General features: G+C 52.1%; 1 protein-coding gene and 1 long non-coding RNA gene across 2 annotated transcripts in view; both read left to right on the top strand.

Moving 5' to 3' along the window:
• LOC142484982 (tripeptidyl-peptidase 1-like) overlaps nucleotides 1-15,864 on the top strand; it is a 150,593-nt gene that overhangs the window by 126,893 nt on the left and 7,836 nt on the right. The window contains exon 3 of the mRNA XM_075584221.1: nucleotides 5,408-5,542. Coding sequence (XP_075440336.1) covers nucleotides 5,408-5,542 — 135 coding nt within the window. The remainder of the gene's footprint in view (nucleotides 1-5,407; nucleotides 5,543-15,864) is intronic.
• Nucleotides 9,971-10,791, top strand: LOC142484981 (uncharacterized). The gene is made up of 3 exons (XR_012798327.1): nucleotides 9,971-10,290; nucleotides 10,399-10,452; nucleotides 10,615-10,791. It is a non-coding gene; the product is annotated as an uncharacterized LOC142484981 (long non-coding RNA).

Here is a 15,864-nt window from a genome sequence, read left to right as displayed (position 1 = left end):
TGTACCTCCTCTCTCAGGCTGTGCCTGCTTCTCTCTCACACTGTATCTCCTCTCTCAGGCTGTGCCTGCTTCTCTCTCACACTGTACCTCCTCTCTCAGGCTGTGTGTGCTTCTCTCTCACACACTGTACCTCCTCTCTCAGGCTGTGCCTGCTTCTCTCTCACACTGTACCTCCTCTCTCAGGCTGTGCCTGCTTCTCTCTCTCTCACACTGTATCTCCTCTCTCAGGCTGTGTGTGCTTCTCTCTCACACTGTACCTCCTCTCTCAGGCTGTGTCTGCTTCTCTCTCACACTGTATCTCCTCTCTCAGGCGGTGTCTGCTTCTCTCTCACACTGTATCTCCTCTCTCAGGCTGTGTGTGCTTCTCTCTCACACTGTATCTCCTCTCAGGCTGTGTCTGCTTCTCTCTCACACTGTACCTCCTCTCTCAGGCTGTGTCTGCTTCTCTCTCTCACACTGTACCTCCTCTCTCAGGCTGTGCCTGCTTCTCTCTCACACTGTACCTCCTCTCTCTGGCTGTGTCTGTTTCTCTCTCACACTGTATCTCCTCTCTCAGGCTGTGCGTGCTTCTCTCCCTGTTACACTGTACCTCCTCTCTCAGGCTGTGCCTGCTTCTCTCTCTCACACTGTACCTCCTCTCTCAGGCTGTGTCTGCTTCTCTCTCACACTGTACCTCCTCTCTCTGGCTGTGCCTGCTTCTCTCTCACACTGTTCCTCCTCTCTCAGGCTGTGTCTGCTTCTCTCTCTCACACTGTACCTCCTCTCTCCGGCTGTGCCTGCTTCTCTCTCACACTGTTCCTCCTCTCTCAGGCTGTGTCTGCTTCTCTCTCTCACACTGTTCCTCCTCTCTCAGGCTTTGTCTGCTTCTCTCTCACACTGTACCTCCTCTCTCAGGCTGTGCCTGCTTCTCTCTCTCACACTGTACCTCCTCTCTCAGGCTGTGCCTGCTTCTCTTTCACACTGTACCTCCTCTCTCAGGCTGTGCCTGCTTCTCTCTCACACTGTTCCTCCTCTCTCAGGCTGTGTGTGCTTCTCTCTCTCACACTGTTCCTCCTCTCTCAGGCTGTGTCTGCTTCTTTCTCTCACACTGTTCCTCCTCTCTCAGGCTGTGTCTGCTTCTCTCTCACACTGTTCCTCCTCTCTCAGGCTGTGTCTGCTTCTCTGTCTCACACTGTACCTCCTCTCTCAGGCTGTGCCTGCTTCTCTCTCACACTGTTCCTCCTCTCTCAGGCTGTGTCTGCTTCTCTCTCACACTGTATCTCCTCTCTCAGGCTGTGTCTGCTTCTCTCTCTCACACTGTATCTCCTCTCTCAGGCTGTGTCTGCTTCTCTCCCTGTTACACTGTATCTCCTCTCTAAGGCTGTGTCTGCTTCTCTCTCACACTGTATCTCCTCTCTCAGGCTGTGTCTGCTTCTCTCTCACACTGTACCTCCTCTCTCAGGCTGTGTCTGCTTCTCTCTCACACTGTATCTCCTCTCTTAGGCTGTGCCTGCTTCTCTCTCACACTGTATCTCCTCTCTCCGGCTGTGCCTGCTTCTCTCTCACACTGTACCTCGTCTCTCAGGCTGTGCCTGCTTCTCTCTCACACTGTACCTCCTCTCTCAGGCTGTGCCTGCTTCTCTCTCACACTGTACCTCCTCTCTCAGGCTGTGTGTGCTTCTCTCTCTCTCACACTGTACCTCCTCTCTCAGGCTGTGTGTGCTTCTCTCTCACACTGTATCTCCTCTCTCAGGCTGTGCCTGCTTCTCTCTCACACTGTACCTCCTCTCTCAGGCTGTGCCTGCTTCTCTCTCACACTGTACCTCCTCTCTCAGGCTGTGTGTGCTTCTCTCTCTCTCACACTGTACCTCCTCTCTCAGGCTGTGTGTGCTTCTCTCTCACACTGTATCTCCTCTCTCAGGCTGTGCCTGCTTCTCTCTCACACTGTACCTCCTCTCTCAGGCTGTGCCTGCTTCTCTCTCTCACACTGTATCTCCTCTCTCAGGCTGTGTCTGCTTCTCTCTCACACTGTATCTCCTCTCTCAGGCTGTGCCTGCTTCTCTCTCTCACACTGTACCTCCTCTCTCAGGCTGTGCCTGCTTCTCTCTGTTACACTGTATCTCCTCTCTCAGGCTGTGTCTGCTTCTCTCTCACACTGTACCTCCTCTCTCAGGCTGTGTCTGCTTCTCTCTCACACTGTATCTCCTCTCTCAGGCTGTGTCTGCTTCTCTCTCACACTTTATCTCCTCTCTCAGGCTGTGCCTGCTTCTCTCTCTGTTACACTGTACCTCCTCTCTCAGGCTGTGCCTGCTTCTCTCTCACACTGTTCCTCCTCTCTCAGGCTGTGCCTGCTTCTCTCTCTCACACTGTACCTCCTCTCTCAGGCTGTGCCTGCTTCTCTCTCACACTGTTCCTCCTCTCTCAGGCTGTGTCTGCTTCTCTCTCTGTTACACTGTATCTCCTCTCTCAGGCTGTGTCTGCTTCTCTCTCTGTTACACTGTATCTCCTCTCTCAGGCTGTGTGTGCTTCTCTCTCACACTGTACCTCCTCTCTCAGGCTGTGTCTGCTTCTCTCTCACACTGTACCTCCTCTCTCAGGCTGTGTCTGCTTCTCTCTCACACTGTACCTCCTCTCTCAGGCTGTGCCTGCTTCTCTCTCTCACACTGTACCTCCTCTCTCAGGCGGTGTCTGATTCTCTCTCACACTGTATCTCCTCTCTCAGGCTGTGTCTGCTTCTCTCTCTCTCACACTGTACCTCCTCTCTCAGGCTGTGCCTGCTTCTCTCTCACACTGTTCCTCCTCTCTCAGGCTGTGTCTGCTTCTCTCTCTCACACTGTTCCTCCTCTCTCAGGCTGTGTCTGCTTCTCTCTCACACTGTACCTCCTCTCTCAGGCTGTGCCTGCTTCTCTCCCTGTTACACTGTATCTCCTCTCTCAGGCTGTGTCTGCTTCTCTCTCACACTGTACCTCCTCTCTCAGGCTGTGTCTGCTTCTCTCTCACACTGTATCTCCTCTCTCAGGCTGTGCCTGCTTCTCTCTCACACTGTATCTCCTCTCTCCGGCTGTGCCTGCTTCTCTCTCACACTGTACCTCGTCTCTCAGGCTGTGCCTGCTTCTCTCTCACACTGTACCTCCTCTCTCAGGCTGTGCCTGCATCTCTCTCACACTGTATCTCCTCTCTCCGGCTGTGCCTGCTTCTCTCTCACACTGTATCTCCTCTCTCAGGCTGTGTCTGCATCTCTCTCACACTGTATCTCCTCTCTCAGGCTGTGCCTGCATCTCTCTCACACTGTATCTCCTCTCTCAGGCTGTGCTTGCTTCTCTCTCTCTCACACTGTACCTCCTCTCTCAGGCTGGGTGTGCTTCTCTCTCACACTGTATCTCCTCTCTCAGGCTGTGCCTGCTTCTCTCTCACACTGTATCTCCTCTCTCAGGCTGTGTCTGCTTCTCTCTCACACTGTACCTCCTCTCTCAGGCTGTGTCTGCTTCTCTCTCACACTGTACCTCCTCTCTCAGGCTGTGCCTGCTTCTCTCTCTCACACTGTACCTCCTCTCTCAGGCTGTGTCTGCTTCTCTCTCACACTGTATCTCCTCTCTCAGGCTGTGTCTGCTTCTCTCTCTCTCACACTGTACCTCCTCTCTCAGGCTGTGCCTGCTTCTCTCTCACACTGTTCCTCCTCTCTCAGGCTGTGTCTGCTTCTCTCTCTCACACTGTTCCTCCTCTCTCAGGCTGTGTCTGCTTCTCTCTCACACTGTACCTCCTCTCTCAGGCTGTGCCTGCTTCTCTCCCTGTTACACTGTATCTCCTCTCTCAGGCTGTGTCTGCTTCTCTCTCACACTGTACCTCCTCTCTCAGGCTGTGTCTGCTTCTCTCTCACACTGTATCTCCTCTCTCAGGCTGTGCCTGCTTCTCTCTCACACTGTATCTCCTCTCTCCGGCTGTGCCTGCTTCTCTCTCACACTGTACCTCGTCTCTCAGGCTGTGCCTGCTTCTCTCTCACACTGTACCTCCTCTCTCAGGCTGTGCCTGCATCTCTCTCACACTGTATCTCCTCTCTCCGGCTGTGCCTGCTTCTCTCTCACACTGTATCTCCTCTCTCAGGCTGTGCCTGCATCTCTCTCACACTGTATCTCCTCTCTCAGGCTGTGCTTGCTTCTCTCTCTCTCACACTGTACCTCCTCTCTCAGGCTGGGTGTGCTTCTCTCTCACACTGTATCTCCTCTCTCAGGCTGTGCCTGCTTCTCTCTCACACTGTATCTCCTCTCTCAGGCTGTGTCTGCTTCTCTCTCACACTGTACCTCCTCTCTCAGGCTGTGTCTGCTTCTCTCTCACACTGTACCTCCTCTCTCAGGCTGTGCCTGCTTCTCTCTCTCACACTGTACCTCCTCTCTCAGGCTGTGTCTGCTTCTCTCTCACACTGTATCTCCTCTCTCAGGCTGTGTCTGCTTCTCTCTCTCTCACACTGTACCTACTCTCTCAGGCTGTGCCTGCTTCTCTCTCACACTGTTCCTCCTCTCTCAGGCTGTGTCTGCTTCTCTCTCTCACACTGTTCCTCCTCTCTCAGGCTGTGTCTGCTTCTCTCTCTCACACTGTTCCTCCTCTCTCAGGCTGTGTCTGCTTCTCTCTCACACTGTATCTCCTCTCTCAGGCTGTGCCTGCTTCTCTCTCACACTGTATCTCCTCTCTCCGGCTGTGCCTGCTTCTCTCTCACACTGTACCTCGTCTCTCAGGCTGGGTGTGCTTCTCTCTCACACTGTATCTCCTCTCTCAGGCTGTGCCTGCTTCTCTCTCACACTGTATCTCCTCTCTCAGGCTGTGTCTGCTTCTCTCTCACACTGTACCTCCTCTCTCAGGCTGTGCCTGCTTCTCTCTCACACTGTACCTCCTCTCTCAGGCTGTGCCTGCTTCTCTCTCACACTGTATCTCCTCTCTCAGGCTGTGTCTGCTTCTCTCTCACACTGTATCTCCTCTCTCAGGCTGTGCCTGCTTCTCTCTCACACTGTATCTCCTCTCTCAGGCTGTGTCTGCTTCTCTCTCACACTGTACCTCCTCTCTCAGGCTGTGCCTGCTTCTCTCTGTTACACTGTATCTCCTCTCTCAGGCTGTGTCTGCTTCTCTCTCTCACTGTACCTCCTCTCTCAGGCTGTGTCTGCTTCTCTCTCACACTGTACCTCCTCTCTCAGGCTGTGTCTGCTTCTCTCTCACACTGTACCTCCTCTCTCAGGCTGTGCCTGCTTCTCTCTCACACTGTATCTCCTCTCTCAGGCTGTGCCTGCTTCTCTCTCACACTGTATCTCCTCTCTCAGGCTGTGTCTGCTTCTCTCTCACACTGTATCTCCTCTCTCAGGCTGTGTCTGCTTCTCTCTCACACTGTACCTCCTCTCTCAGGCTGTGTCTGCTTCTCTCTCACACTGTACCTCCTCCTCAGGCCTCCACCCCTGTGTTTGGGGGGGTGCTGGCTCTCATTAATGACCGTCGGATACAGAAAGGTCTCTCCCCTCTTGGCTTCCTGAATCCGGCTCTGTACCTCCTGCAGGGGAATGGCAGCAATGCGCTGTATGATGTAAGTACTGCGGCGTGCTCTCTGTATGTACCTCCCCGCTATCTCTCGCCCCCTCCCACCGTCTCTCGCCACCTCCCGCCATCTCTCTCCCCCTCCCCCTCCCACCATCTCACCCCCTTTCCCCCCGTTTCGTGACCCCCCCCCTCTCAGTCTTTTGCCCCTCATCCCCGCCCCCTTCCCTCTGTCTTTCGCCCCTCCTCCTCGTCATTTCTTGCCATCTCCCGCTGTCTCTCGCCTCCTCCCTGCCGTCTCTTGCCCCCCACCCCGTCGTCTCTTGCCACCTCCCGCCATCTTACCCCCTCCACTCCCTGCGTCTCTTGCCCCCTCCCCTCAGTCTTTGGCCCCCCTCCCTGCCGTCTCTCTCCCCCCCTCCCCGCCATCTCTCGACCCCTTCCCTTGGTCTATCGTCCCCCTCCCTGCCGTCTCTCACCCCCTCCCCGCCGTCTCTCACCCCCTCCCCGACGTCTCTCGCCCCCTTCACCATCTGTAGTTGTGCTGTAATACAGTATTTTATGTGTTTTTACCTTCCCAGTAGTGCCAGCGCGCAGGGAGTGCCAGCGCGCAGGGAGTGCCAGCGCGCAGGGAGTGCCAGCGCGCAGGGAGTGCCAGCGCGCAGGGAGTGCCAGCGCGCAGGGAGTGCCAGCGAGCACAGGTGGCTGTGGTATGAATTTCAAGGGGGGTTTGCAGGGAAAGTGTTGGCAGATTGTGTCTAACTAGGTGGGGCCCAGAGTTGCTGGTTCCCCTAAAAATGTACCCAGGAATCAGGTCGGGCGCCTGGATGCACGTAGACACATGGTCCCTGTAATATCTCCCCTTGAAAACGCTTGTGCGACTCACCACAGGGTTTCCCTGCTTCAGCACAGACCAGAAAGGTAAAAGGGGCATAGGGATGTGAGGTGTCCCTGAACCAGTCAAGTGGTCCCTAGGTTAAGGGGGATACTCATTTGATGCCGAGTTCACCCTGGACCTGGTATAGGGTTTCTGCGGTGCTCCAATCATCTAAGGCTGTGAGGGGAGTCTTAGAATCCGCGCTAAGTTTATTATAAAGGGAGTGGGGGGAAATGGCGTGCACTTTCTTCTTCTATTCCCCATAACCAGGCAGACTTAGGATTGGTAAATTTTATTAACAAAGTGTGTAAGTACATGTATGCGTGTGCGCAGTAAAGTGAGGCACAGGGAGGAAAAGTGTTCCTGTAGCTGCGGGGATCAGGGGGTGCAGGGGGATCAGGGGGTTCAGTGGGTGCTCCCGCTAGGTAATAAAGCCGAGAGGTTTTTATTAATATGTAAGTCAGGTTTTGCAGAGTGTAAGGTACATTGTATTAGCAAAGTGTATTGAAACATATACTTGTGCATTGTACCAAGCTGCTGCCACTCTGTCACTCAGAGGTGTGAGGGCCACGTGTTCAGGATAGATAAGCAGTGCCACGCTGTCACTCAGAGGTGTGAGGGCCACGTGTTCAGGATAGATAAGCAGTGCCACTCTGTCACTCAGAGGTGTGAGGGCCACGTGTTCAGGATAGATAAGCAGTGCCACGCTGTCACTCAGAGGTGTGAGGGCCATGTGTTCAGGATAGCTAAGCAGTGCCACTCTGTCACTCAGAGGTGTGAGGGCCACGTGTTCAGGATAGATAAGCAGTGCCACGCTGTCACTCAGAGGTGTGAGGGCCATGTGTTCAGGATAGATAAGCAGTGCCACGCTGTCACTCAGAGGTGTGAGGGCCATGTGTTCAGGATAGATAAGCAGTGCCACTCTGTCACTCAGAGGTGTGAGGGCCATGTGTTCAGGATAAATAAGCAGTGCCACGCTGTCACTCAGAGGTGTGAGGGCCATGTGTTCAGGATAGATAAGCAGTGCCACGCTGTCACTCAGAGGTGTGAGGGCCATGTGTTCAGGATAGATAAGCAGTGCCACTCTGTCACTCAGAGGTGTGAGGGCCATGTGTTCAGGATAGATAAGCAGTGCCACTCTGTCACTCAGAGGTGTGAGGGCCATGTGTTCAGGATAGATAAGCAGTGCCACGCTGTCACTCAGAGGTGTGAGGGCCATGTGTTCAGGATAGATAAGCAGTGCCACGCTGTCACTCAGAGGTGTGAGGGCCATGTGTTCAGGATAGCTAAGCAGTGCCACGCTGTCACTCAGAGGTGTGAGGGCCACGTGTTCAGGATAGCTAAGCAGTGCCACTCTGTCACTCAGAGGTGTGAGGGCCATGTGTTCAGGATAGATAAGCAGTGCCACTCTGTCACTCAGAGGTGTGAGGGCCATGTGTTCAGGATAGCTAAGCAGTGCCACTCTGTCACTCAGAGGTGTGAGGGCCATGTGTTCAGGATAAATAAGCAGTGCCACGCTGTCACTCAGAGGTGTGAGGGCCATGTGTTCAGGATAGATAAGCAGTGCCACGCTGTCACTCAGAGGTGTGAGGGCCATGTGTTCAGGATAAATAAGCAGTGCCACGCTGTCACTCAGAGGTGTGAGGGCCATGTGTTCAGGATAGATAAGCAGTGCCACTCTGTCACTCAGAGGTGTGAGGGCCATGTGTTCAGGATAGCTAAGCAGTGCCACGCTGTCACTCAGAGGTGTGAGGGCCATGTGTTCAGGATAGATAAGCAGTGCCACGCTGTCACTCAGAGGTGTGAGGGCCATGTGTTCAGGATAGCTAAGCAGTGCCACTCTGTCACTCAGAGGTGTGAGGGCCATGTATTCAGGATAGATAAGCAGTGCCACGCTGTCACTCAGAGGTGTGAGGGCCATGTGTTCAGGATAGATAAGCAGTGCCACTCTCTCACTCAGAGGTGTGAGGGCCATGTGTTCAGGATAGATAAGCAGTGCCACTCTGTCACTCAGAGGTGTGAGGGCCACGTGTTCAGGATAGATAAGCTGTGCCACGCTGTCACTCAGAGGTGTGAGGGCCATGTGTTCAGGATAGATAAGCAGTGCCACGCTGTCACTCAGAGGTGTGAGGGCCATGTGTTCAGGATAGATAAGCAGTGCCACGCTGTCACTCAGAGGTGTGAGGGCCATGTGTTCAGGATAGATAAGCAGTGCCACGCTGTCACTCAGAGGTGTGAGGGCCATGTGTTCAGGATAGATAAGCAGTGCCACGCTGTCACTCAGAGGTGTGAGGGCCATGTGTTCAGGATAGATAAGCAGTGCCACTCTGTCTCACTCAGAGGTGTGAGGGCCATGTGTTCAGGATAGATAAGCAGTGCCACGCTGTCACTCAGAGGTGTGAGGGCCATGTGTTCAGGATAGATAAGCAGTGCCACGCTGTCACTCAGAGGTGTGAGGGCCATGTGTTCAGGATAGATAAGCAGTGCCACGCTGTCACTCAGAGGTGTGAGGGCCATGTGTTCAGGATAGATAAGCAGTGCCACTCTGTCACTCAGAGGTGTGAGGGCCACGTGTTCAGGATAGATAAGCTGTGCCACGCTGTCACTCAGAGGTGTGAGGGCCATGTGTTCAGGATAGATAAGCAGTGCCACGCTGTCACTCAGAGGTGTGAGGGCCATGTGTTCAGGATAGATAAGCAGTGCCACGCTGTCACTCAGAGGTGTGAGGGCCATGTGTTCAGGATAGATAAGCAGTGCCACGCTGTCACTCAGAGGTGTGAGGGCCATGTGTTCAGGATAGATAAGCAGTGCCACGCTGTCACTCAGAGGTGTGAGGGCCATGTGTTCAGGATAGATAAGCAGTGCCACTCTGCCTCACTCAGAGGTGTGAGGGCCATGTGTTCAGGATAGATAAGCAGTGCCACTCTGTCACTCAGAGGTGTGAGGGCCATGTGTTCAGGATAGATAAGCAGTGCCACTCTGTCTCACTCAGAGGTGTGAGGGCCATGTGTTCAGGATAGATAAGCAGTGCCACGCTGTCACTCAGAGGTGTGAGGGCCATGTATTCAGGATAGATAAGCAGTGCCACTCTGTCACTCAGAGGTGTGAGGGCCATGTGTTCAGGATAGATAAGCAGTGCCACTCTGTCACTCAGAGGTGTGAGGGCCATGTGTTCAGGATAGATAAGCAGTGCCACTCTGTCACTCAGAGGTGTGAGGGCCATGTGTTCAGGATAGATAAGCAGTGCCACGCTGTCACTCAGAGGTGTGAGGGCCATGTGTTCAGGATAGATAAGCAGTGCCACGCTGTCACTCAGAGGTGTGAGGGCCATGTGTTCAGGATAGATAAGCAGTGCCACGCTGTCACTCAGAGGTGTGAGGGCCATGTGTTCAGGATAGCTAAGCAGTGCCACTCTGTCACTCAGAGGTGTGAGGGCCATGTGTTCAGGATAGATAAGCAGTGCCACTCTGTCACTCAGAGGTGTGAGGGCCACGTGTTCAGGATAGATAAGCAGTGCCACTCTGCCTCACTCAGAGGTGTGAGGGCCATGTGTTCAGGATAGCTAAGCAGTGCCACGCTGTCACTCAGAGGTGTGAGGGCCATGTGTTCAGGATAGATAAGCAGTGCCATGCTGTCTCACTCAGAGGTGTGAGGGCCATGTGTTCAGGATAGATAAGCAGTGCCACTCTGTCACTCAGAGGTGTGAGGGCCATGTGTTCAGGATAGATAAGCAGTGCCACTCTCTCACTCAGAGGTGTGAAGGCCATGTGTTCAGGATAGATAAGCAGTGCCACTCTCTCACTCAGAGGTGTGAGGGCCATGTGTTCAGGATAGATAAGCAGTGCCACTCTGCCTCACTCAGAGGTGTGAGGGCCATGTGTTCAGGATAGATAAGCAGTGCCACTCTGCCTCACTCAGAGGTGTGAGGGCCATGTATTCAGGATAGCTAAGCAGTGCCACGCTGTCACTCAGAGGTGTGAGGGCCATGTGTTCAGGATAGATAAGCAGTGCCACGCTGTCACTCAGAGGTGTGAGGGCCATGTGTTCAGGATAGCTAAGCAGTGCCACTCTGTCACTCAGAGGTGTGAGGGCCACGTGTTCAGGATAGATAAGCAGTGCCACTCTGTCACTCAGAGGTGTGAGGGCCATGTATTCAGGATAGCTAAGCAGTGCCACGCTGTCACTCAGAGGTGTGAGGGCCATGTGTTCAGGATAGATAAGCAGTGCCACGCTGTCACTCAGAGGTGTGAGGGCCATGTGTTCAGGATAGCTAAGCAGTGCCACTCTGCCTCACTCAGAGGTGTGAGGGCCATGTGTTCAGGATAGATAAGCAGTGCCACGCTGTCACTCAGAGGTGTGAGGGCCATGTGTTCAGGATAGATAAGCAGTGCCACTCTGTCACTCAGAGGTGTGAGGGCCATGTGTTCAGGATAGATAAGCAGTGCCACGCTGTCACTCAGAGGTGTGAGGGCCATGTGTTCAGGATAGATAAGCAGTGCCACGCTGTCACTCAGAGGTGTGAGGGCCATGTGTTCAGGATAGATAAGCAGTGCCACGCTGTCACTCAGAGGTGTGAGGGCCATGTGTTCAGGATAGATAAGCAGTGCCACTCTGTCACTCAGAGGTGTGAGGGCCATGTGTTCAGGATAGATAAGCAGTGCCACGCTGTCACTCAGAGGTGTGAGGGCCATGTGTTCAGGATAGATAAGCAGTGCCACGCTGTCACTCAGAGGTGTGAGGGCCATGTGTTCAGGATAGATAAGCAGTGCCACGCTGTCACTCAGAGGTGTGAGAGCCATGTGTTCAGGATAGATAAGCAGTGCCACTCTGTCACTCAGAGGTGTGAGGGCCATGTGTTCAGGATAGATAAGCAGTGCCACTCTGTCACTCAGAGGTGTGAGGGCCATGTGTTCAGGATAGATAAGCAGTGCCACTCTGTCTCACTCAGAGGTGTGAGGGCCATGTGTTCAGGATAGCTAAGCAGTGCCATGCTGTCACTCAGAGGTGTGAAGGCCATGTGTTCAGGATAGATAAGCAGTGCCACGCTGTCACTCAGAGGTGTGAGGGCCATGTGTTCAGGATAGATAAGCAGTGCCACTCTGTCTCACTCAGAGGTGTGAGGGCCATGTGTTCAGGATAGATAAGCAGTGCCACTCTGTCACTCAGAGGTGTGAGGGCCATGTGTTCAGGATAGATAAGCAGTGCCACGCTGTCACTCAGAGGTGTGAGGGCCATGTGTTCAGGATAGATAAGCAGTGCCACTCTGTCACTCAGAGGTGTGAGGGCCACGTGTTCAGGATAGATAAGCAGTGCCACTCTGTCACTCAGAGGTGTGAGGGCCACGTGTTCAGGATAGCTAAGCAGTGCCACGCTGTCACTCAGAGGTGTGAGGGCCATGTGTTCAGGATAGATAAGCAGTGCCACGCTGTCACTCAGAGGTGTGAGGGCCATGTGTTCAGGATAGATAAGCAGTGCCACTCTGTCACTCAGAGGTGTGAGGGCCATGTGTTCAGGATAGATAAGCAGTGCCACGCTGTCACTCAGAGGTGTGAGGGCCATGTGTTCAGGATAGATAAGCAGTGCCACGCTGTCACTCAGAGGTGTGAGGGCCACGTGTTCAGGATAGATAAGCAGTGCCATGCTGTCACTCAGAGGTGTGAGGGCCATGTGTTCAGGATAGATAAGCAGTGCCACTCTCTCACTCAGAGGTGTGAGGGCCATGTATTCAGGATAGATAAGCAGTGCCACTCTCTCACTCAGAGGTGTGAGGGCCATGTGTTCAGGATAGATAAGCAGTGCCACTCTGTCACTCAGAGGTGTGAGGGCCATGTGTTCAGGATAGATAAGCAGTGCCATGCTGTCACTCAGAGGTGTGAGGGCCATGTGTTCAGGATAGATAAGCAGTGCCACTCTGTCACTCAGAGGTGTGAGGGCCATGTATTCAGGATAGATAAGCAGTGCCACGCTGTCACTCAGAGGTGTGAGGGCCATGTGTTCAGGATAGATAAGCAGTGCCACGCTGTCACTCAGAGGTGTGAGGGCCATGTGTTCAGGATAGATAAGCAGTGCCACTCTGTCACTCAGAGGTGTGAGGGCCATGTGTTCAGGATAGATAAGCAGTGCCACTCTGTCACTCAGAGGTGTGAGGGCCATGTGTTCAGGATAGATAAGCTGTGCCACGCTGTCACTCAGAGGTGTGAGAGCCATGTGTTCAGGATAGATAAGCAGTGCCACTCTGTCTCACTCAGAGGTGTGAGGGCCATGTGTTCAGGATAGATAAGCAGTGCCATGCTGTCACTCAGAGGTGTGAAGGCCATGTGTTCAGGATAGATAAGCAGTGCCACGCTGTCACTCAGAGGTGTGAGGGCCATGTGTTCAGGATAGATAAGCAGTGCCACGCTGTCACTCAGAGGTGTGAGGGCCATGTGTTCAGGATAGATAAGCAGTGCCACTCTGTCACTCAGAGGTGTGAGGGCCATGTGTTCAGGATAGCTAAGCAGTGCCACTCTGTCTCACTCAGAGGTGTGAGGGCCATGTGTTCAGGATAGATAAGCAGTGCCATGCTGTCACTCAGAGGTGTGAGGGCCATGTGTTCAGGACAGCTAAGTAGTGTCCACATCCTCAGGTCAGGAGACACGATTTACATTTCAGGCTGTCTATCCAGACTTAGCGGAGCCAGCGAGGTGTTCGCTGGGTGAAGTTGCTGCTTGTGGGAATATTTCCCATTGGCTGATTCATATTTCCAGCCCACACGTTTTTTCAGGCTGGCTCAACACGCCCCATGTCTCTGACATCATCAGCCAGGTGCGCCCTGCTCTGATTGGCTACTGAGAAAGTTCTCACGCTCCTGATAGGGAGATAGAATTCTGTGAATGAAACGGAGAGGTTTTTGAAACCCGTCCGCGGCTCAGATTTGGCAGCTCCCAAGTTCTCCGATTTCTCCCAAGTTCTCCGATTTCTCCCAAGTTCTCCGATTTCTCCCAAGTTCTCCGATTTCTCCCAAGTTCTCCGATTTCTCCCAAGTTCTCCGATTTCTCCCAAGTTCTCCGATTTCTCCCAAGTTTTTAGATTCTCCCAAGATTCTAAAGTTTTTCCAGTTTCCAGCAAGAATGAGGCGAGTCTCTGCTTCAGCAAAATCTGCCTGGAATCTTGGCAGCTACTAGACTATTGAGGGTAAACTTCTTGATGTTGAAGTCCCTGCACCCAGTATAGTTTTGTTACCCCAGTCCCAAGTAAGTGCCTCATGCTGCAAGCAGCAATAAGCCCCTTATCGCCATCTTAGCGCCATCTTAGCGCCATCTTAGCACCATCTTATCACCAAAACAGCCCACTGCTATTCAGTAAGCCCCGATAAGCTGGCCATAAGAGCAAAACTCATTTTTTATCCCGAAAAAAACAAAACAAAGCGCTGACCGCTCGGCGATAAGCCGTTTTCCGCTGCTCATCGCCAGCTTTTCCAACTCGCTGTATTCTAGTCACCCTGGTCCGCGTCTCGCAGCTGACCGCCGCTCTAGATTGGAGGTTTCCTCTCGAAATCATCTCGCCACAAAAAGTTGTCAAGAAAGTGGGGAGAAGCTGGGGGTGAGCGGCGAGACGGCACTTAGAAAAAATCTGGCCTTTTTCCTGCCTGGGATTGATGCTGGGGGTCTCCGGAGCTGATATCCATTAATACCAGCACCGGAGCCCCCCGGCATGCATCAGATGCAGGAAAAATGCATTTACAGCCCACTTCATTACCTTAGCGGCTAACCGCTAAGGCAATGAAGGGGTTAACCACCAGTGCCATGTTTATTTTGGGTAGCGGGGGTGAGTAAAGGTGGTATTTGGCCCATGGTGGGTGTTTAGGCCTTGCGGGGGGATTGCGGGAGGAGTAAACCCCTTCATTACCTTAGCGTTTAATACTTCTAAGGTAATGAAGGGGCTAACCCCTCCTGCTACCCACCCATAAGACCTAAACACCCATACTTGAGGCTAATACCCCTGTCACCCACCCCCGCTACCCACAATAAAACAAAATAATCACAACAGCCCCACTACCCACCTCCTAGGCCCCCAATAAACATTACACTATCTATTACAGCACCCACCCCCTGTGCCCCCATAAAACCATTTTTTATTTTTTACACACACAATTAATACCACAGGCCGGTGGGGGTGGCTGTTGAACCAATTCCCGCCCAAATGTGACGTCACAAGCCATATTTAAGGCCGTGACGCCTCATTTGAGCCCAAGAAGACGACGAGACAGCATCGGTTGGGATCTACCCTGGGTTTTTATGGATTGACAGAAGATTAAGAACATTAATAAATAATTACAGAAGAAGATAGAAGAAGCGGATTGAAATGAAAGAAGATTTGGGTACCTGATCCGGATCGTCATGGCGGATGGCATCGGATGGAGTTTCAGGCCTTTGGGTACGTGAGCTTCCTGTACCCCCGGGAGTCGGAGGGCCACCGCTTCTAATGGTAAATAATATATTGAATGTTTGTAAATGTCTCTTTTTACAGATTTTTCGATTTGATCTGTATTTTTTTCTTTTTTTCATTGCCCATTGACTGGTAATGTATTAATCTGTACCACTTTAGGATACAGACCAATACATTATTAGCATTTGTTTTTAATTTCTTGCTTTGCATTGAGTGTGATTGTTTCGTTTCAGTTTATTCTGTGGATGTAATTGTTTGTCATTTTGCTGCCTTATTTTTAATTGTTGGTGCGTTTGATTTTTGTATTTTATTAATGATGTCTTGTGTTGGGCACTGCTTTTAATGGTTGTGTTGGGCACTGCTTTTAATGGTTGTGTTGGGCACTGCTTTTAATGGTTGTGTTGGGCACTGCTTTTAATGGTTGTGTTGGGCACTGCTTTTAATGGTTGTGTTGGGCACTGCTTTTAATGGTTGTATTGGCACTGCTTTTAATGGTTGTGTTGCCGAGTTGTTTTATTAATTAATTGCTTTGTTGGTTAATAGCTCTATTAATTAATTGTTATGTTGGTTAGTGTTTGTATTAATTTATTGCATTAGTTGGCTAGTGTTTTTATTTATTGAATTGGGATGTTTAGGTGTTTTAGTTTGTTTTATTATTGTATCTTTTGGGCATTCATGTATTTTGATTAGGATGCCCATTGAGTGCTATAGTGGCTTATCAGGCTCATATTATTATTATATGGGTATGATGTACCACTATGACACTCAATGGGTACAGGGTTGGTATAGTGTGGGGTGGGTAGTTAGGCCTCCCGGCTGGGTAGCAGGACAGGGTAGGTTAACCCCTTAAGTACTGAAGCGGTTATTGACCTCTAAGGTGATTAAGAGGCTAGGGGCCATTAGAATGAATTTTGATATCTATTTTTCTGGCAACGGAGGACATGGACCTGCAGTAAGCCGACAAGGACGTCCTTCACATTGGCTGGGGTAAGTAGAACGGTTTTATTTACTTTATTTATGCTGCATGGCTAATGTTGTGTTTAATAATGGGCAAATAATCAATTATC

This window comes from Ascaphus truei, unplaced genomic scaffold (genome assembly GCF_040206685.1).
Source record: "Ascaphus truei isolate aAscTru1 unplaced genomic scaffold, aAscTru1.hap1 HAP1_SCAFFOLD_496, whole genome shotgun sequence".
Lineage (NCBI taxonomy): Eukaryota > Metazoa > Chordata > Amphibia > Anura > Ascaphidae > Ascaphus > Ascaphus truei.
Note: the sequence above shows the minus strand (reverse complement) of the source record. Positions and strands in the feature narration are given on the sequence as shown.